This window comes from Panthera pardus, unplaced genomic scaffold, assembly GCF_024362965.1.
Source record: "Panthera pardus isolate Hobbes unplaced genomic scaffold, ASM2436296v1 HiC_scaffold_24, whole genome shotgun sequence".
Lineage (NCBI taxonomy): Eukaryota > Metazoa > Chordata > Mammalia > Carnivora > Felidae > Panthera > Panthera pardus.
In genome coordinates, this window is record NW_026526810.1 from 61,438,845 (window position 1) to 61,457,431 (window position 18,587).

The 18,587-nt window shown below is 40.6% G+C and overlaps 1 protein-coding gene across 1 annotated transcript in view; it reads left to right on the forward strand.

Moving 5' to 3' along the window:
- The window catches only part of RYR3 (ryanodine receptor 3), a 524,284-nt gene that overhangs the window by 248,010 nt on the left and 257,687 nt on the right, over window positions 1-18,587 (forward strand). The window contains exons 11-12 of the mRNA XM_053889214.1: window positions 7,850-8,023; window positions 11,991-12,112. Of these exons, the coding sequence (XP_053745189.1) occupies window positions 7,850-8,023; window positions 11,991-12,112 (296 nt within the window). The remainder of the gene's footprint in view (window positions 1-7,849; window positions 8,024-11,990; window positions 12,113-18,587) is intronic.

Here is an 18,587-nt window from a genome sequence, read left to right on the forward strand (position 1 = left end):
CCCAGGAGGGACACTCTGGGCTCATGTGTTCAGGGAAGCACTGGGTTAGCTGAGCTGTGAGTCATTTGGCACTGATGGGCTTCCCACCCCGTGTTCCTGTCTGGCTTCATTAGCCTGTGACAGCTATGACTCCTAAATTGGGGACCATGGAACAGCTGCAGGTGCATGTTAAAATCCTTAACAGGCTGCCCTTAGGAGGAAGTGGCAGGTACCCTGTGAATCTTGTACACATGGATAGGACAGGGGTGTGACTGAGCCTTCGTGGAAGGTGCTCAAAACTAACACCTGCTGCAGTCATTGGCTCAGATGAAATCAAACCGAGGCCTTCGAGCAAGCCCTTTGAGGCATGGAGAATAATGAGCAGCATGTGATCTTGGTCAGTTTCTCTCCCTCTCCTTCAGCAGCGTGATCCAAATCAACCTGGAGGTCGGGGATGTATTGTTGCCCCTGAACTGCAGCATCACAACTTACTTTTTTTTTTTAACATATATTTATTTTTTAACATTTATTTATTTTTGAGACAGAGAGCATGAACAGGGGAGGGTCAGAGAAAGAGGGAGACACAGAATCTGAAACAGGCTCCAGGCTCTGAGCTGTCAGCACAGAGCCCGACACGGGGCTTGAACCCATGGACCGTGAGATCATGACCTGAGCCGAAGTCGGACGCTTAACCGACTGAGCCACCCAGGCGCCCCAACAACTTACTTCTTTAATGTGGAAGTGGTGTAAGATGGAGGATGGCTTCCAGGTCACCGAGATCTGGCCTTGACTCCCATCTGCTCTCTGTGTGATCTTTGACACGGTCTTACTCTGGTTGCCCCTCATTTGAGGTCTGTCACAAAGGGTTAAGATCCAGTCCCTGCCCTTCCATCTTATCTACATCACTTGGCTCACAGTTGCCTTGAGCGCTGGCATGCTAAATATTTACCAGTCCTTGAACATGTTACTTTTTCTCACTGCTAAACCTGGACCTAGAATGCCTTCTACTCCTCCTACACACCCCCGCTCATGAACTCCTTCTCACCCTTCCAGACCAGTGTCCCATGCCTTTTACAGAAGGAGGGCTCTTCCGTTGTCCTCCAGTAGGGCCCTGTTCATGCTTCTGTAACAGCCATCAGTCCCTGGACCGGGAGCCCCTAGATGACAAGGACCACATATGCCCCCCTTTTTGCACCCCAGCACCTGGCACAGTGTGTAGCATGTGGTAAGTGTGGAGATTGCTTCCTGAAGGCATACATGAATGTGGTCACACTCTAAGATAGGCTAAAATCTATTTCATTTTAACCCTCCTCATCTTCATAGAATTATCCTGCCATCACTGTGTAATCATTTTGGATCAGAATACTCTCCCTATAAACATTCAAGCAGACAGATTCATTATTTGGAACATCTAAGTCAAATTTCTGTGAACTTGATTTCACATCATTTCCCCATTGTCTTGACATTGCAAAGCCATTCCCCAAGGATTGCCAGATAATGTGATTTAATATTTTCTCTGGCATAGCAATACTGTCTATTTAGCTGTCATGTCTGCACATCAGTTTACAACACTTTATTCCTCTTGGGGAAGAAGGAATTAGTAATGTTAAAGCAAGGCTTATCACATGTAGCCATTTATTTTAGAGTTATTTTTAATGATTGTACTGTAAGTCTTGAATGGTCAAGATAGAATCTCAGAGTTTGCCTATTTTATTGCATAAGGAAACAAAACTACAATTGTCCCCGATTGGAGGAAATTTTTCCTCAGTGTATTAAACACTAAATTCAGTTTAGTCAGCAATGATCAAATATCTACTAAGCACTGTGTTCTTGGCCAAACTTCCCTGTCTTTTATTTTTCTTTTAATTTTTTAATGTTTGTTTATTTTTGAGAGAGAAAAACAGAGCACAAGCAGGGGAGGGGCAGAGAGAGAGAGGGAAACACAGAATCCAAAGCAGGCTCCAGGCTCTGAGCTGTCAGCACAGAGCCCACGAACTGGGAGATTATGACCTGAGCCAAAGTCGGATGCTTAACCGACTGAGTCACCCGGGCTCTAAAAAATCCCTGTCTTTTAAAAACTGTACACTGTTCTCTCTGATGTGTATGGAAAGCATCTCTGTAGACTAGCCTCATGTGCCCTTTAACCTTGGCGGCCTGAATCAAGATGGCAGCTGGGCTCATGGCACATCCCTTAGGAAAACATTGACTCTGATTATTCCAGCCCCTTTGCTTGATCTCCTTCCTCACTGAGTTATCAGTAGGGGAAAGAGAGAAAAGGGCTAGGAGAAAACATCTACCTTAAGATTCAAATATCTAGAGACAACAGTTGTATTTCATTTCAAATAAACTACACATGTATTTTTAAAATTTAAACCAATGATTTCTCAAGTCTTTATTGTTCAAAGTGGACCAAGTAGAGAAGCAGTCAAGGAAAACAGTGGGTGTAAAAAACCTGAGTGTGAATCCTGGCTCTCCCGTTTGCTGTTCATCCTTAATGTCTTTTGTCTAGAAAATGGGGGTGAGGAAGTGTGGTTCAAACGGTTGTTGTGCGGATTCAGTGAGACAAGGAAAGTGGCCTGGGAGTGTTTCCTTATCCACAAAATGGCGGTAGTATTGACTCCCTCCTGGTGGTGGTGTAGGAATTAAAGGAGAAAGACAGGGAAGAGCCCCCAGGAGAAACGCACCTTCCCTAATGCAGCAGACGAGTCTGGTCCGCCCTCCACCCCCACCCAGCACACTGTAGAGTGGGAGTGAAGTCCTCCCACCCAGCCAGGTTCCAAGCGGTGTCTGAAAGTGTGTGATTTCTTTAAAGCCATTCTAAGACCTTATATTTTAGATTAGAAATTGAGAAAAGGACTCTGTTTGTGGACAAGTGAACCCAAAGGCTGTTTCTCAAAGTTTCTCCAGAGACGCCTAGGAAGGAGCCAGGCTAGCCAGGACTTTTTTGATGATATACCCCAGTATCCATGGATGGGTCTCCCCTTCCCACATTTGCTTTTCCTCTGAAACATTTTTGGGTGATTACAGTCTGTTGGAAAGGTACTTTCTTGTTGTCTCTGGACCCAGGCAGTTTAATTATGTCAAATAACAAATTTCACTCTAATTAAAAAACATGAATTAGGACCTTCTCTGTTCCAGATATGCTAAATACTGATGTCATAGCTTAAAAATCACCTGTCTCTAGCCTTGTTTCTTTTCAATCTATAATTCACACTGCTGCTGGAACAGTTATTCTAAGATGCAACCCTGTGTTATCCCCCCGCTTAAAATTCTCAGTGGCTTTCCATTGCCAACACTAGCTTTTCCCAAGAGGTGTTCCAAACAATAATTTTAGGAATTTTTTTTTGAAAAGCAGTTTGGCTGCATTACACAGAGTTCAACAGATTTTTCTGTTGTTTGCTTTTTACTGTAAGACTCTTAACAGTCCATATTATGCAAGCACCAATGTTCCCTTTGACTCCTGGTGTAAGAATTAGAGCTTGTCCAAAGTCCTCTTTACCTAGAGAAAGTCTGTTAATTTTGTGAGTTTGAGAAACATGTACCTATGATAACAACGTTCAGAGTCCTTGTTGTTCAAGTCCCTTCCTGAACTTCAGCCACACTCCTTGCCACACTACACCCATCTTATTAGAATCCAGTCCCCTTATTTTCTTTCTCGCTTCTCACTCCTAGCCAAGCTCACCTCAAGTGTCATTCTTACATAAATTCATCCCTAACTCTCAGGCAGAATGGATTGTTCTCTCTCCAAAACTCCAATTGCACCTTCACTATAGACCATATCCTCTTGCTATCATTATTGGTTTGTATGTATGACTTCTAAGTTGTATATGAGCCCAGAGCCACTTTTTCACAAAATAAATGCATATATTTTCAACCTTTCAACCTTTTCATTATAATTACCTTTAAACAACTGAAACAGTAATACAATTAATACTTAGCTGTGCTAATGGTAACCATTCAAAAACTTATGTGCAAATGAAAAACCGGCTTTGGAATTATACTTGATTTTAGATTCTTTTCTATTACTTACTAGCTATAGGACTTTGACCAAATTGCTCAAATTCTGTAAGCTTCAGTTTTATCATCTGTAGAGTAGGAAAAAGGAAAACCAAAGGACTGCTGAAAGGTTTAGAGAAAATGTTTTTAAAGTGTCATGGATAATACATATCACTGTGTAGATCCTTGGTAAATTCACATGATGGCATTGCCATTGTAGGGTACTTAGCAAAATACTTTGCTCTAAGTAGGTGCTAGACAAACCCTAGTTGCAATTCCCTTCCTTGTCCTTCTAGCAATCTTAAATCATTCTGGAGAGCAGCAACTTAATCATTTAAACCAGGTATTTATTCAACACTTGTGACGTGGTCATGACCATTTCATTAAGAAGTTCTCAGTGGAGACAGGAGAAGATGATGATCCATCAACACCTCTTAAGTCAAGTAACCTATTCCTTCTTAGAATCAGCTCATCATCTAACACCGGGAAGGTTGATGGAGATCAGCAAATTGATGTCCACAGACCAATAAAACAAAAGGAAATTATTTGCAACCTATTTTAAGCACAGCATAGTATGGAATACAAAGACAAGCAAATTCAAGTCTTGCCCTTGGAGAGTTTTCAGTCTGGTAGGGGACAGGAAGCATGCCAGCAAAGGATTCACAGAATATTGTAAAGAGCCTTGACAGGGGAGAAAAAGTGCCATGAGGTCAGAGAAAATGCAAAGGTGGATCTGGGAAAGGCTTGATGGATGAGATGTAAAGATGCAGAGATGAAACGGGGTTGCCAAGCAGAAAGTGTAATGTCCATAAAGACCCAGGGGAAGGGAATCTTAATGTATCAAAGGAACATAGTCCAATTTGATATAAGTATATGGTATATATGAACTTTAGAAATGAAAATTGTATCTTATAGGAATTAGGGAATTAATGCAAAGGAGTAATTGGATTAGCCCTGTCATTTAGGAAGAGTCCATTTGCAGCAGTAGATTAAGTGCATATGGGGCCATATTCCAGTGAAAACAGAGGGGAGCATTTGCGCATGCTCACATCAGAAGATCACGAACCTGCTCTCAGCTGACTCAGGCATCTCTATCATGGATCACTCTCCTTTCTTTATTATATCCTCAGTGGCATTTATGTTTGGCTTAGGTTGGCTTTTACATTTATTTATTTTTGAGAGACAGAGAGACAGAGCACAAGTGCAGAGGGGCAGAGAGAGAAGGAGACAGATTCAGAAGCAGGCTCCAGGCTCTGAGCTGTCAACACAGAGCCCCACGCAGGGCTCGAACTCACAAACCATGAGATCATGACCTGAGCTGAAGTCGGACGCTCAACCAGCTGAGCCACCCAGGTGCCCCTAGGTTTTCTTTATTGCTGGCTTGTCTCCATGTCTTAGTTTTTCTTGTTGTTTCTCCTGTTTTTCTTCTAATTTAGCAGTGGCCACTACAGTGACCACCATAGAACTCTGGAAATAGATGCTGTTTTGTAAAACCAAAGATGCAGAGAGATACCCTATTCTATAAATAGTAATGATCCATTGATTTCAGGCTCTAGAAAAAGTAGATCCCAGTATTGCTCTTCTTTTGACAAAGTCATATTTAAATAAACAAAAAGTGAGAAAATGAATGAAGTGACCATAGTCATTGATAGTTTGGGAACATGCACTATTTTAACTGTGAGCTCTTGGCAGTCAGCATAATTACTCATATTTAACAGTTGTAGTGTATATTATTTTATTTTGCCGAATTATCTATGCTTTAGGGAACAGACTAGAGAGGAGAACTTTGCATCAGAATTAGGAATATTTCTGGAATGAAAATCAAGTATCCATTGCTTTGTAAAATAAATGAATTCTTGACCCCCTGCCCATAAAGAAGTCTTAATATATCAGATTCTGTTTTCCCATTGTCTTTTGTTATAAAATCAAAGATAAGTTCCTTTAGAAATGTTCATTTTGAGAAATGTCATATTTAAAAATCCAGCCAGAGTTTCAACGTACCTATAAAATAAGAGTTTCCTTGTAAAGTATTAACATTGCTCAAGATGATCCTGTAAAGGTATACAAAATAATTAATTTTGCTGTTAGGAAGGTTTGAAGGAAGAGAAATCAGACCAAAATGAAAAAATATATTTGAACAAAAAATGACTTAGCAATATATATACGTATGTGTGTGTGTGTGTGTATGTGTGTGTGTATATATATGTATACATTTCTTTAACATATATTAATTAATTGATGGGTGCTGGATTCTCTGTATTGGGAATCCAAAAGTAATTGAAATCTGGCCATGCCCTTGATTGTTTTGTAGCCTGGCAAAAGTAAAGTGTCATATAAACAAGCATATTTACGCTGTGATGGCCTTAAGTGCTCAGTAAAGGAATGAGACTGTGCTGGGGGAAATACAGCAGGAGAAACTACTTGACCCTCACAGAGAAGGTGGCATCTGAACAGAGTGTTGAAGGATGAGTAGGAGTTTAGAACAGTGGGGAAGAACGGCGCCTCTGGAACTGAACCTCATGGGTTAAATCTTGGCTCTTTTCAGGGTACCTGAGTGGCTCAGTTGGTTAAGCATCTGACTTTGGCTCAGGTCATGGTCTCGCAGTTCATTAGTTCAGGCTCCATGTCGGGCTCTGTGCTGAAGGCTCAGAGCCTGGAGCCAGTTTCGGATTCTGTGTCTCCCTCTCTCTCTGCTCTTCCACTGCTCATGCCCTGTCTCTCTCTGTCTCTCAAAAATAAATAAAACATTAAAAAAAAATCTTGGCTCTTTGACTAATTCTTGAGTGACCTTGGGAAAATTATTCATCTCTCTGTATCTTCGTTTTTTCCTCTGAAAAACTGGGATAGTATTTGTAGCTACATCCAAAGCTGTTGGCAAGAATTCATACATGTAAAGAACTTAGAACACTGCCTTGCACTTGGTAAGAGCTCTGTACTTGTGTGCTATTTGTCCCTTCGTTAAGAAAGAGTAAAATTGTCACAAGCAGAGGGAACGGCATGCTGCATTTTTTATTTTGTAAAAAAATCCAAAATGCTGTCTAGCTAATGGCTTTTACAAATGAGCAATTTAACGCAAGATGTAGAGGAGAAATAGAAGTCGGGTAGAACCATCAAGAGGCCTTGATTAATGAGGAGGGGACAGAGTTACCATGCACCCCAGGTCTGCTTCCTGACTCCGTCTTTGACAGGCACCTCAGCTTGTCACCAGACAGATAACTGATGTGCAGCAACTCCTTTTTCCATACTGGAGAAAAGACTGTAGTGAAACAGAGGTAATTGAAGAATGAAACCCATTGCCTGCAACACACTACTGAGGAGGCCATAAGAGACAGATAATACTGGTTACAAGATTACAAGGACAGCATAGTAGCCACTACCTAATCCACGAATCTGCTTTCTCTGCTGATCTTTAGAAAAGACTTTTATATGTTGTTAACAGATACATTTAAAGCCCTGACTTTGGGAATTTATATCAGGTGACTATTGAAACTACAGAGGATACAACTTGCCGAAAATAAGTTAATTGGCCTGTAAAGTGTTGATTACTATTAAGGTGTCTCAGTCAGGATAAGAAAAGTAGAAAATAATAGTGGAGAATTCTATAAAATCAAAACCAAAGAGAGACCCTACCAGCTGCCTCCTTTCCCCATGGATTTAAGTAATTACTAAAGTGGCTGAAACTTGGAATCCGTTGACTTTACAGTTAACAGCAGCTAAGGGAAGCAAGCCTTTCCGAAATCCTGGCTTGGACAGGCACATCATGATGATCTTGGTAATGGGTTCCCTGGCTGACAAATTCTGCATAGGTGATGTGTTTCATATATTGCATTTCTATTTAATCAGACATGCCTTTGTTTCATTTTCTGTGAAATAGGAAATCAAGGAGAAATTGGATTCTAGTCACAAGCGGGATATAGAAGGCATGGGAGTTCCAGAAATCAAATATGGAGATTCCGTCTGCTTTGTCCAGCACATAGCCAGTGGTCTGTGGGTGACCTACAAAGCACAAGATGCCAAGACCTCCCGCCTTGGACCTCTGAAAAGAAAGGTGAGGCTCACGAAGGTTGTCCAGAATTATTTTCCACTGAACTGGAAGCAAGTAGGCAAGAGCAGCGATCAGGAGAATCAGGCGAACATGATGTTTGTTTACTTCACACTGTTTTTGCTATTCTGAAGAGTTATTCTGTGACAGATTGTACTTCCTAATTGGTTATTTTGACCCCATATTCAGTGCAAGGGTAAAAAAAAGTTAAATACATGGCAAATCTGTGATAAAGGGGGAGAGTTTGTTCAATGCTCTCTAAAAAACCTGAACTAAGTAACTCTTGGTGATACGCTGTTTGGGGATTACTCACACCATTGCTCTCTTCATTTAAGTGGATAATTGAGTTTCTGTGTGATTTTCATGATATAGAGACTAAATAGAATTGCTACAGAGAAAATGCAGATTGCATGATAACAAGCCCACAGGAACCAACATGCAGAAAGAAAAGATCGTGTGCACTGATAGGGTATCCACAGAGAGCACTCAGATTGGAGTGGCCCATCACAGCCGGCTGCATTGGGAAACTGGCTTGGATACGCACCACATCTTTGTCCCAAAAAGTTGTTGTAACAGTTTTCTTTTGTTAGGGACCAGAGAATAGATGCCAAGGGCATGAGTTTTCTTGGAAAAAACTCTTTACCAAACACCCGTTTGGGTAGTCAAGGAACCCTAGAATGGCATTCTAGGAGCCATTGTCCACTGTAGCTTGGGTTTATCACCCAAAAGTGCAGGTAATGCAAAGCTTCCCAGAATGGAGGTTGTTGTAGGAGAGGAGGTTGGAAGCAAACCTTAAGGCAATAACTTACTTTGGTGTAAAGTAAAACATACCAAGAAGATATCCAGAAATGTGAAACTAAAATTATGAAGAAGAGAGAGAAAATTAAAAAATAACCAGCCAGACTGAGTAGGTTATACTGACTAGGTTGTATAACCCAACAACAACAACAACAAAACCATTTGAAGGCCTCAGCATCCAGGGCATGAGTTCTAAAGGTCCCAGATGGAATGTGGCTATGCCAAGTGAGCCACACCTTTGTCTCTTCTTGCTCCTCAGCATATTTTCTGAGTTGTGGCACCAAGGAGGTGGGGGCTTGTGTTGGCCTCATTGGGCTGGAGAAGACAGATGAGAGAGGAGGTCAGCCAGGGTCTCTGGGACTTAAGAGGCCAGTGTTCTAGAATGGAGGGAACTCTAGAAACATGAACCTGAAATTCTATGTGCAGTTTCCCCTGAAGCTGACCATGGATGGGCTGTGAAGCCAGGACAGTAATAGAAGTCTGCAGCTATGATGGACAAGAGAACAGCAGAGATGTCAACAGAATGACAGGACTAGGGAGGCCAAGGTTGGGGTTCAGGATCCCTCAGATTGGACCAGCCCTTGAAAATACAGTAGGCTTTCAGTTAAATCCCAAAAGGGCTCCACCTCAGGAGTATGAAACTACCCTTGGAAGAAGGGCACCTTGAAGACAGATGCCAAAAACCTATCTATCCTACCAGCCTATCAGAAGAAAATTAAATCCTCTGCAGAGTACAATAATATTATCTAGAGTCTCCACAATTTTTCACTCCTACTAAGGAAATGATGGCATTTAAAAAGGGTGGAATTTGTGGATCTTGGCAATAGCTCTGGATGGGAGGAGACGTACTCAAAGGACCCTGCTAACCAGGAGAGATCCCACCTTGAGTTGGTGACTTATCGTGCCTCTCCTTGCGTTTCTCTTCCAGGACCATAGTCTGTATATGTATTGAACTGCTGCAGTGTGCATGTGAATTTGGGAGGTCCCTTCAGAAACTCTCTAAAATGATGTCCTAATATTCGGCCTCAGGCAGGGCTGCCCTGCTCTATTTTGTGAAGAGCAGGTTACATTTCTTTCCAAAAATACAAAGGATATTCAAATCTGTGTTAAGTATTTCATAAAACAAATCGGGAACCTAGAAAAACCAGTGGGAAACAGAGACAGTAAAAAAAAAAAAACCTAGAGAATGGCAACTCACCTTAAAGGAAGCCACCTCCTTCCCATTCCCATCTTGGGCTTCTGCTGTCTGTTCTTGGGTCATGGGATTCCTCCGGGAGAAACTGGGCTGCGGTGATCAAAAGGGCACATAGTAAGAGTGTTCTAACAGCTGCATCCCCCCTATTTCTCATTACTTTCTTGTTTGGCTGGCCGTTTTGGATGTGGTATCTGAACAAGCAAAATCTAAGGATTTTGGCCTTTAGAGACCCGAATACTGGGACTGAGGCCAGAGTAAACCTAGTGGCAATATATTGCCGAATCGAAATGCTTAAACAGTTGCTGGGAAGCTCTGACAGGGTAGTTCTGAAACAGTTGGTGAATCCAATACTAAGAGTATCCTTTGCTAACACTTAAGCTAGATGCGGTGCTAAGTCTTGTGTCAAAACTGAACATAAACTTTTGTAAGCCAGTATTCTACTTCCTGTGTGAATTCATTCTATTAGGTAGGACACAATTTCAGAAGGACAAATAATGACAGATTTTCACGTGGAAAGGAAAAGAAGTTGCTTTGAGCTAACAGTGAGAAAGACAGGGATGCCAGGGTGGCTCAGTTGGTTAAGTGTCCGACTCTTGATTTTGGCTCACAGGTCATGATCTCATGGTTCGTGAATTTGAGCCCCATGTTGGACTCAGTGCTGACGGTGCAGAGCCTGCTTGGGATTCTCTTCTGTCCCTCTCTCTCTCTGCCCCTCCCCACCTCTCCTGCTCTCTCTTTCTCTCTCAAAATAAATAAATAAACTTAAGAAAATAATAAAAATGAGACCAAAATGCTTTTACTAAAGATATTTTATAGAGCTACATGTTCTATTTAATTGACCCCACCCCAAACCCCAGGACCTACAAATGGTCTCCCTTCACTTACATCAAGAGGAAACCATGTCAGGAAGTTGAATTAGGATTTAACTCTGCCCCACACCCTAAAACCTTATAAATGGTCTCTCTTCACTCACATCAAGAGGAAACCATGTCAGGAAGTTTAATTAGGATTTAACTCTGACTTGACTCAGACTCAAACCACCCCAGTTAATATCTGCATACACTTGATCCTTTCAAGGGAAAATGCCACTGACTTCCATCTTTAAAGCTGCTAGTCCTGCCCCAGAATTGTATCCTGATGTCACTGGTGATCAATATGTATATTTAGCTTTTAGATAACTGATTTGAAATCAGTAATACACTGCCCTTTATAACAAGTATTCATTGAGTACCTCTTAGATTCTAGGAAACATGCTACGTGATTTGCATGTAAATCATTTAGTCCTCAAAACAACCCTATAAGTCCATTTGATGGTGAAGTTGAAGCAAAGAGAAGTTAAGTGACTTGCTTAAGGTCACACAGCTGGGAAGTAGCAGAGTAGGACTGGAACTCACATCAACTAATACCAGAGCCTATGCTTTCAAACCCCCTCCTTAGCCTCCATGAGAAGCAAACTAAGACCTTGAGCTGCATCCCCATTTGTACAGTCAACTGTAGCTATCCTTCAGGAGGGGAATCTGAGCCTGATCCCAGTAGAGGATCTGTTAACCCAGTAGAGTTTTCTGTCTAACTTGTTATTCTTCCTCAATTTATCTCTGGACAAAAAGACTCTGAACAAAGTGACTTTTCCCGTTTCCAAGGGTAAGTTTTTGTGTTGATTTCAAGAGAAAAATCTATTATAAAATATGTTTTCACCTTTTCAAATTGGCCGTCCTAAGGAATTTACTGTAACTCATACCATAGTAGCACATAAAATTTTATTTTCCTCAAAGCACTGTGTCTCAGGAATGATTCATAGGTCAGTAATAGGGACTATGGGCAAAATAACTTTGTTAATGTCCCATTTTCAAATGGACCCAGAGGAACCTGGTTGGGGGGAAGGAATACAAGGGATGAGGTAAATAAATACTGCAAGAAAAGTTGACTGTCCAGCTATGGAGTCACGTATAAACAGCCCTGGTTCTTTTGCTCTGCGGGTAGGTCATACTCCATCAGGAAGGCCACATGGATGACGGGCTAACACTGCAGAGATGCCAGTGCGAGGAGTCCCAGGCTGCTCGGATCATCCGGAACACGACAGCCTTATTCAGCCAGTTTGTAAGGTACATAAGCTCCTTCCCTTTATCTGAGAGTTTCTACTCTGTGGCCATCCAGTCCTACCTACCCCTACTCCCTTTTCAATACTTGAAGTTTTCAGGAAATTATTAAACACCAGCAAAGAGTTTTACCACAGAGAGCTTGGGACCGAATCTTATTTCCCAGCAAATGACCTCCTACCACCTTCGCCCTCTGCCCAACAGATGCTTGAGCCCCATTGGTTACTGAGGTTGGTGTCATGAATACCCAAGGTCTCCTCCAGAAAATTAAGTGAAGACTGCCAAAGCACTTTAAATCCCTTCAGTATTAGTGTGTGAAGAGGGGAGAAACAGATCCACACCCTCCCGTGCTATTGAGAAAAGCTTTCTACATCATTCAGAATCGTTGCTATGGTTTTTGATCCAAGTAGATTTGCATTGAAAGCCTTGTGTTACCCACCTATGGCTGAGACCTAAATGGGAAAAGTAACTGAACTGCCTGCTTGGATCATAATCCCCTGGATGCCGAAACAATGCTGCCAATGCAGAACGCTGTGGATTGTGTTCACCAATTACCATGAGAAATGGATTCTTTTGTAAACAGTGCAGTGTTCCAAACTGTCCTTTTTTTGTAGGAGAATATCTCTAAAGCCAGGGGGGCTTAAATTGTGTGTGTGAATTTGCATGAAATAAGAAAAAAATTTTATGCCTTTACTTTTCCTGTTGGAATAATGTGATCCAAGCAATGTGTCAGTTAGGATATAGGCTAAGCTGCCGTTGTAATTCAAGATACACACTTATTTCTCTTTTAAGTAATAGTATAGGTTAGGCAAGGTCTGGCTCCAGGGGCTCAGGTTCCTTCTATCTTGCTGCCCTGAGATTTACAGGTTCTTAAAGTGCGTCCCTGACCCAGCACAGCAGCATCACCTGGGACTTGTTAAAAATGCACATTCTCAGGTTCCACCCCAGACGTATTGAATCAGACACCTGGGAAGCGGTACCCCCAGAAAATCATGTTTTGATAGGCCCTCTAGTTGATGCTGAAGCATAATAAAGTTTACAAACCACTGCCCTGGAATAGAGGTCTTACCCTTGGCCACATACTAGATTTCTCTGGAGAGCTTTTACCACCCTGATGCCAAGGTGGCATCTCATACCAATTGGATTAGAATCTCTGTGGTTGGATTCCACCTCTAGCTTTGCCTAAAGCTCCCCAGGTGATTCTAATATTCAACACCATTGAGACCAACTGTCCTGCTATATTTTCTTCATCTACATGATCAAAAAAAAGCTTGCTGGCACCATTTCTCAGGTTGCATACTGCCAAAAAAACCCCAAAAGAATGGAGGGTGTGGGGGAAGAAATTGGAAGTGGCGGAGGGCAAGAGGTTTTTTTTTAATATAGGACCCAGAAATAGATCACATTTTCTTGAACTCTACTAGTTAAAACTAGTCATGTGACCACACCTTGCTGCAGGGAGGCTGAGAAATAGAACCTCTGGTTGGTTGGCCATGTTCCCAGTACCACTCAGGGGGTCCTGTGACTAAAGCAGACAAAGGAAGGAAGACAGTTAGGTACTCCTACCGCCGAAGGGAGCTGAGGCCTTCAAGTCAGCCATTCTGTCTGCTTGTGGCCCTGCCACTGGTTTCCTGTGATCCCTGAGCAAAGTGGTTCCTCCCTTCTGTGCCATGCTGTGTCACCTCCCCTTCTTCATAGAAAGGGTATAATATGAATGAATAGCTTGGTATAGGCAGGAAAACATAGCTGTGTGCAAACAAGAGTTTTCTGTGTAGTCTGGACTGTCACCAGAACCATGACCCTAGAGGTTGGATGGCTTTATTTGGTTCTTGGTTCTCTCAAACCCTGCCCCTGTGTCTGTCTTAAAAGTCCCTGGCCGGCCTCATAGATATGCAAAAATTAATTCAGAATGAATCAAAGACCTAACTGTAAGACCTAAAACCATAAATACCGGGAGAAGAAAACAAAGGCTTGAATTTTTATGACCTTAGATTAGGCAGTGGTTTCTTCAATATGACACCAAAAACAAAAGCAACAAAATACAAAATATGAAGCAACAATACATACAAAAAGTATGTAAACTTTATCAAAATGAAAAACTTGTTTACTACAAAGGGCACCATCTAGAAAGTGGGGGGAAAAAGCCTACATAATGGGGAAGAATATTTCAAATCATACATCTGATAAAGGATTTGTATCTAGAATAAAGAACTCTTACAACTCAACCTTGAAAAGACAATTGGGCCAATTTACAAATGGGCAAAGATCTGAATAGACATTTCTGCAAGGAAGATACACAAATGGCCAATAAGCATATGAAAAGATGGCCAGAGCCATTAGCCAGGAGGAAAATGCAAATCAAAACCACAGTGAGAGAACACTTTGCTCTCACAAGGATGACTATAATTAAAAAGACTTAATAAGAAGTGTGAGACAGGATGTAGAGAAATCGGAACCTTCATACACTGTTGGTGGGAATGTAAAATGTTAAAGCCATTTTGGAATGCTGTCTGAAAATTCCTTAAAAGGTTAAACATAGAGTTACCATGTGACCCAACAGTTTCACTCCTGGGTATATACCTAAGATATATGAAGCACGTCTACTGAAAAACTTGGACACAGATGTTCAAAACAGCATTATTCATTATAGCCAAAAAGGGGAAACAACCCAAATGACGAACTGCTGAATGGATAAATAAAATGTGCCTTATGCATATCCGTACAATGGAATATTATTGGTCTGTAAAAAGGAATGAAGGACTGATACATGCTATTTGTGGTATGAGTCCATTTATACGAAATGTCCAGAATAGGCAGTTCTGTGGAGACAAAGTAGATCAGTGGTTGCCTAGAGCTAAGTTGGTTGTAAGGGTCAAGGGGAGGGCTGCTGACGGGTGTGGAGTTTTGGTCGAAGCTGATGAAAAAAGTTCTACAATTGATTGAGGCCATGGTTGCAAAACTCTATAAATACACTAAAAACCATTAAACCACTGAGTTACACCCTTTAAATAGATGATTGTATAATATGTGAATTATATTTTAATAAAGCTATTACTTTAAAAAGTCAGTGGGAGTTACATACCTGACAGTGGGAAAATTATTTTTAAGCAGCTTTATTGGGCTATAATTTACATATCATAAAATTCATCCTTTTAAGTATGCAACTCAGTGAATTTTAATAAGTTTACAGAGCTGTGCAACCATCACCATAATTCACTTTTAAAACATTCCAGTCCCCCCAAAAGATTGCTTATGCCCATTGCAGTGTATATCAGTTCCCACCCCCAGCCTTAGGCAACCAGTCATCTGGTTTGGGTCTCAATTTAACACATTTATAAGTTAATGTATACGATATGTAGTCCTTGGATCCAGATTTTCCCTTAGCATTACATTTTTGAAGTTCATCCCTATTGTAGTACATAAGGGTGTTCTGTTCCTTCTTATTGCTGAAGAGTGTTCCTGTGTATGTGTATCTCATAATACACATCCACATATAAATGTCTGCGTATGTGTATGTATGATTGTGTATATACATACACGTGTGTATAGAGAGATCTATCTATAGGGAGAGATGAACAGACAGGTACAGATGCACCTCACTTTCTGTGTACCCTTTGAGGAACAGTGGATTTTTTTCTATTTTTGCTTATGATCAGTAATGGTTCCATGGATGTTTGTGTAAAAGTCTTTTGATATATATTTTAATTTTTCTTAGGTAAATATCAGGAAATGGAATTGCAAAGTCATATGTAACTCATTTAAACATTTTAATATTTTTATGATAAAATATACAAAGCATAGAATTTACTTTTGTAACCATTTTTAAGTATACCATTTAGTGATGTTAACTAAATTCAAATAGTTGTGCAACAGTTACCGCCATCCGTCTCCAGAAATTTTACATCATTTCAAACAGAAATTCCATATGCATTAAGTAATACCTCCCTGGGGCGCTTGCGTGGATCAGTTGGTTAAGCATCCAACTTTGGCTCAGATCGTGATCTCGCAGTTCGGGAGTTCGAGCCCCACATTAGGCTCAGTGCTGACAGTTCTGAGTCTGGAGCCTGCTTAGGATTCTGGGTCTCCATCTCTTTCTGCCCTTCCCCAACCTGTGTGCATGATCTCCCTCCCTCTCTGTTTCTGTCTCTCTCAACAATGAATAAACATGAAAAAAACCTCCCCATTTCCTCCCTTCCCCTCCCCCCTCCGTAGCCCCCCCCCCCCCACTCCAGCTCCTGGTAACCATTATTCAACCTTCCTGTGAATTTGACTGACTTAATTAGAATCCTACAATATTTATCTTTTTATGCCTTGCTTATTTCACTTAACAAAGTCTTCAAGATTCACTCATATTGTAGCATGTTAGAATTTCTTTCCTTTTTAAGGTTGAATAATATTACGTTGTATGCAAATACTACATTTGGTTTATCCATTCATCCATCAGTGGACATGTAGGTATGTTCAATTTTTTAAGAAACTGAAAACCTGCCTTCCAAAGTAGACACACCATTAGACACTCCACACAGAAATATATAAAGTTCCAGTTTCTCCACATCCTTATTGTCTGACTTTTGATTGTATATATTCTAGTGGATATGAAGTGGTATCCCATTATGGTTTTAATTTGCATTTCCAAAATGACTAATGATTTTTAACATCTTTTCATGTGCTTATTCGTATCTCTTCTTGAGTAAAATGTAATCAGGGCTTTTGCCTATTTTTTTAGTTGGGTGGTTTGTCCTCACGCTGACATTTGACAGTTTTTTTTAACTTCCGGATGCATGTTTTTTATTGATTCATGATTTGCAACTATTTTCTCTTAGTTTGTGGCTTTTCTTCTCATTTTCTTAATGATGTCTTTTGAAGCACAAAAGGTTTAATTTTGGTGAAGTCCTACATGACATAACTTTTTTTCTGGACTGTGCTTTTGGGTGTCCCCAGAGTCACCAAGACTTTCTCCTGTGTTTTCTTCTGAAAGTTATATAATTTTAGCTCTTATATCTAGGCCGAGGTTGCATGTTGGATCAATTTTTATACACGGTCTGAGGTAATACGAATTGAAATTTATTTTTTTAAGTGGATCCTGTAGATACCTCGTTGTCCCTGTACAATTTGCTGACAAGACCCATCCTTTCCCCATCACATTGCCTTGGCACCTTTGTCAAAAGTCAAGTGACCGTAAATATAAGGGTTTATTTTTGGACCCTCAGTTCTATTCCACTGGCTTTCATACCTGTGATTTGGCCAAAATGATGAACATAGCTTTGTAGTAAGTATTGAAATCAGATACAGTGAATCCTCCAGTTTTGTACCTTTTTTGCAAAATTCTATTGGCTCTTCTGAATCCTTTGAATTCCCATATAAATTTTAGGGTAAAGGTGTCAGTTTTTGCAAAACAGCCTGCCAGTATTTTTATAGAGAATGCTTTGAACCTTTAGACCAATTTTGGGAGAACTTTTATCTTAATTATCCTGAGGCTTTTGATTCATAAACATAGAATGTCTCTCCATTTATTTTTCTTGAATTCCTTTCAGCAAGGTATTGCAGTTTTCAGTGTTTAAGTCTTGGGCTGCTTTTGTAAAATTTGTTCCTAAGTATTTTTTTTTAATGTTTATTTATTTTTGAGACAGAGAGGCACAGAGTGTGAGTGGGGGAGGGGCAGAGAGAGAGGGAGACAGAATCCAAAGCAGGTTTCTGACTCTGAACTGTCAGCGCAGAGCCCCACGTGGGGCTTGAACTCCGTAACTATGAGATCATGACATGAGCTGTACTCAGACACCTAACCAACTGAGCCACCCAGGTGCCCCCTAAGTATTTATTTCTGATGCTACTACAAATGGAATTATTTTCTTAATTTCTTTTCAGATTTTTCACTGCATAAATAATACTGGCATATAGAAATTGAGTTTTTAAAATATCCATCATATATCCTGTGACTTAATTGAAAATTATTATTCTGGTGGATGTGTGTGTGTGCGCACACGCATGCTTTATCTACATAAAGGGTCATATCATCTGTGAATGAAGAAAGTTTTATTTTTTTCTTTCCAGTATGGATGCCCTTTCTTCCCACCCACCCCCACCACCACCTCATGGCTGCACTGACTAGAACATCCACTATGATGTGAAATCAAAGTGGAAGGAACAGACATCCTTGTTTTGTTCCTGATCTTAGCAGGAGAACATTCAGTCTTTGATTATTAAATATGAAGTTAACTGTAGGGTTTTTATAAATTCCCTTTATTGGGATGAGGAAGTTCTCTTTTTATTCCTAGTTTGTTGAGAGGTTTCTTTCATCTTGAATGAGTTAGATTTTGACAATCTTTTTTTCTTTGTCTATTGAGATGATCATATGGTTTTTGCCCTTCATTAATACAGTTCCATTAGAAGATGTTACATTAACTGAGAATAGGGTGTTTAATTTCTCACTGGTAAGTTGACTTGTCTGTTTCTCCCTCAATTCTCTCAACTTTTGCTTCATACA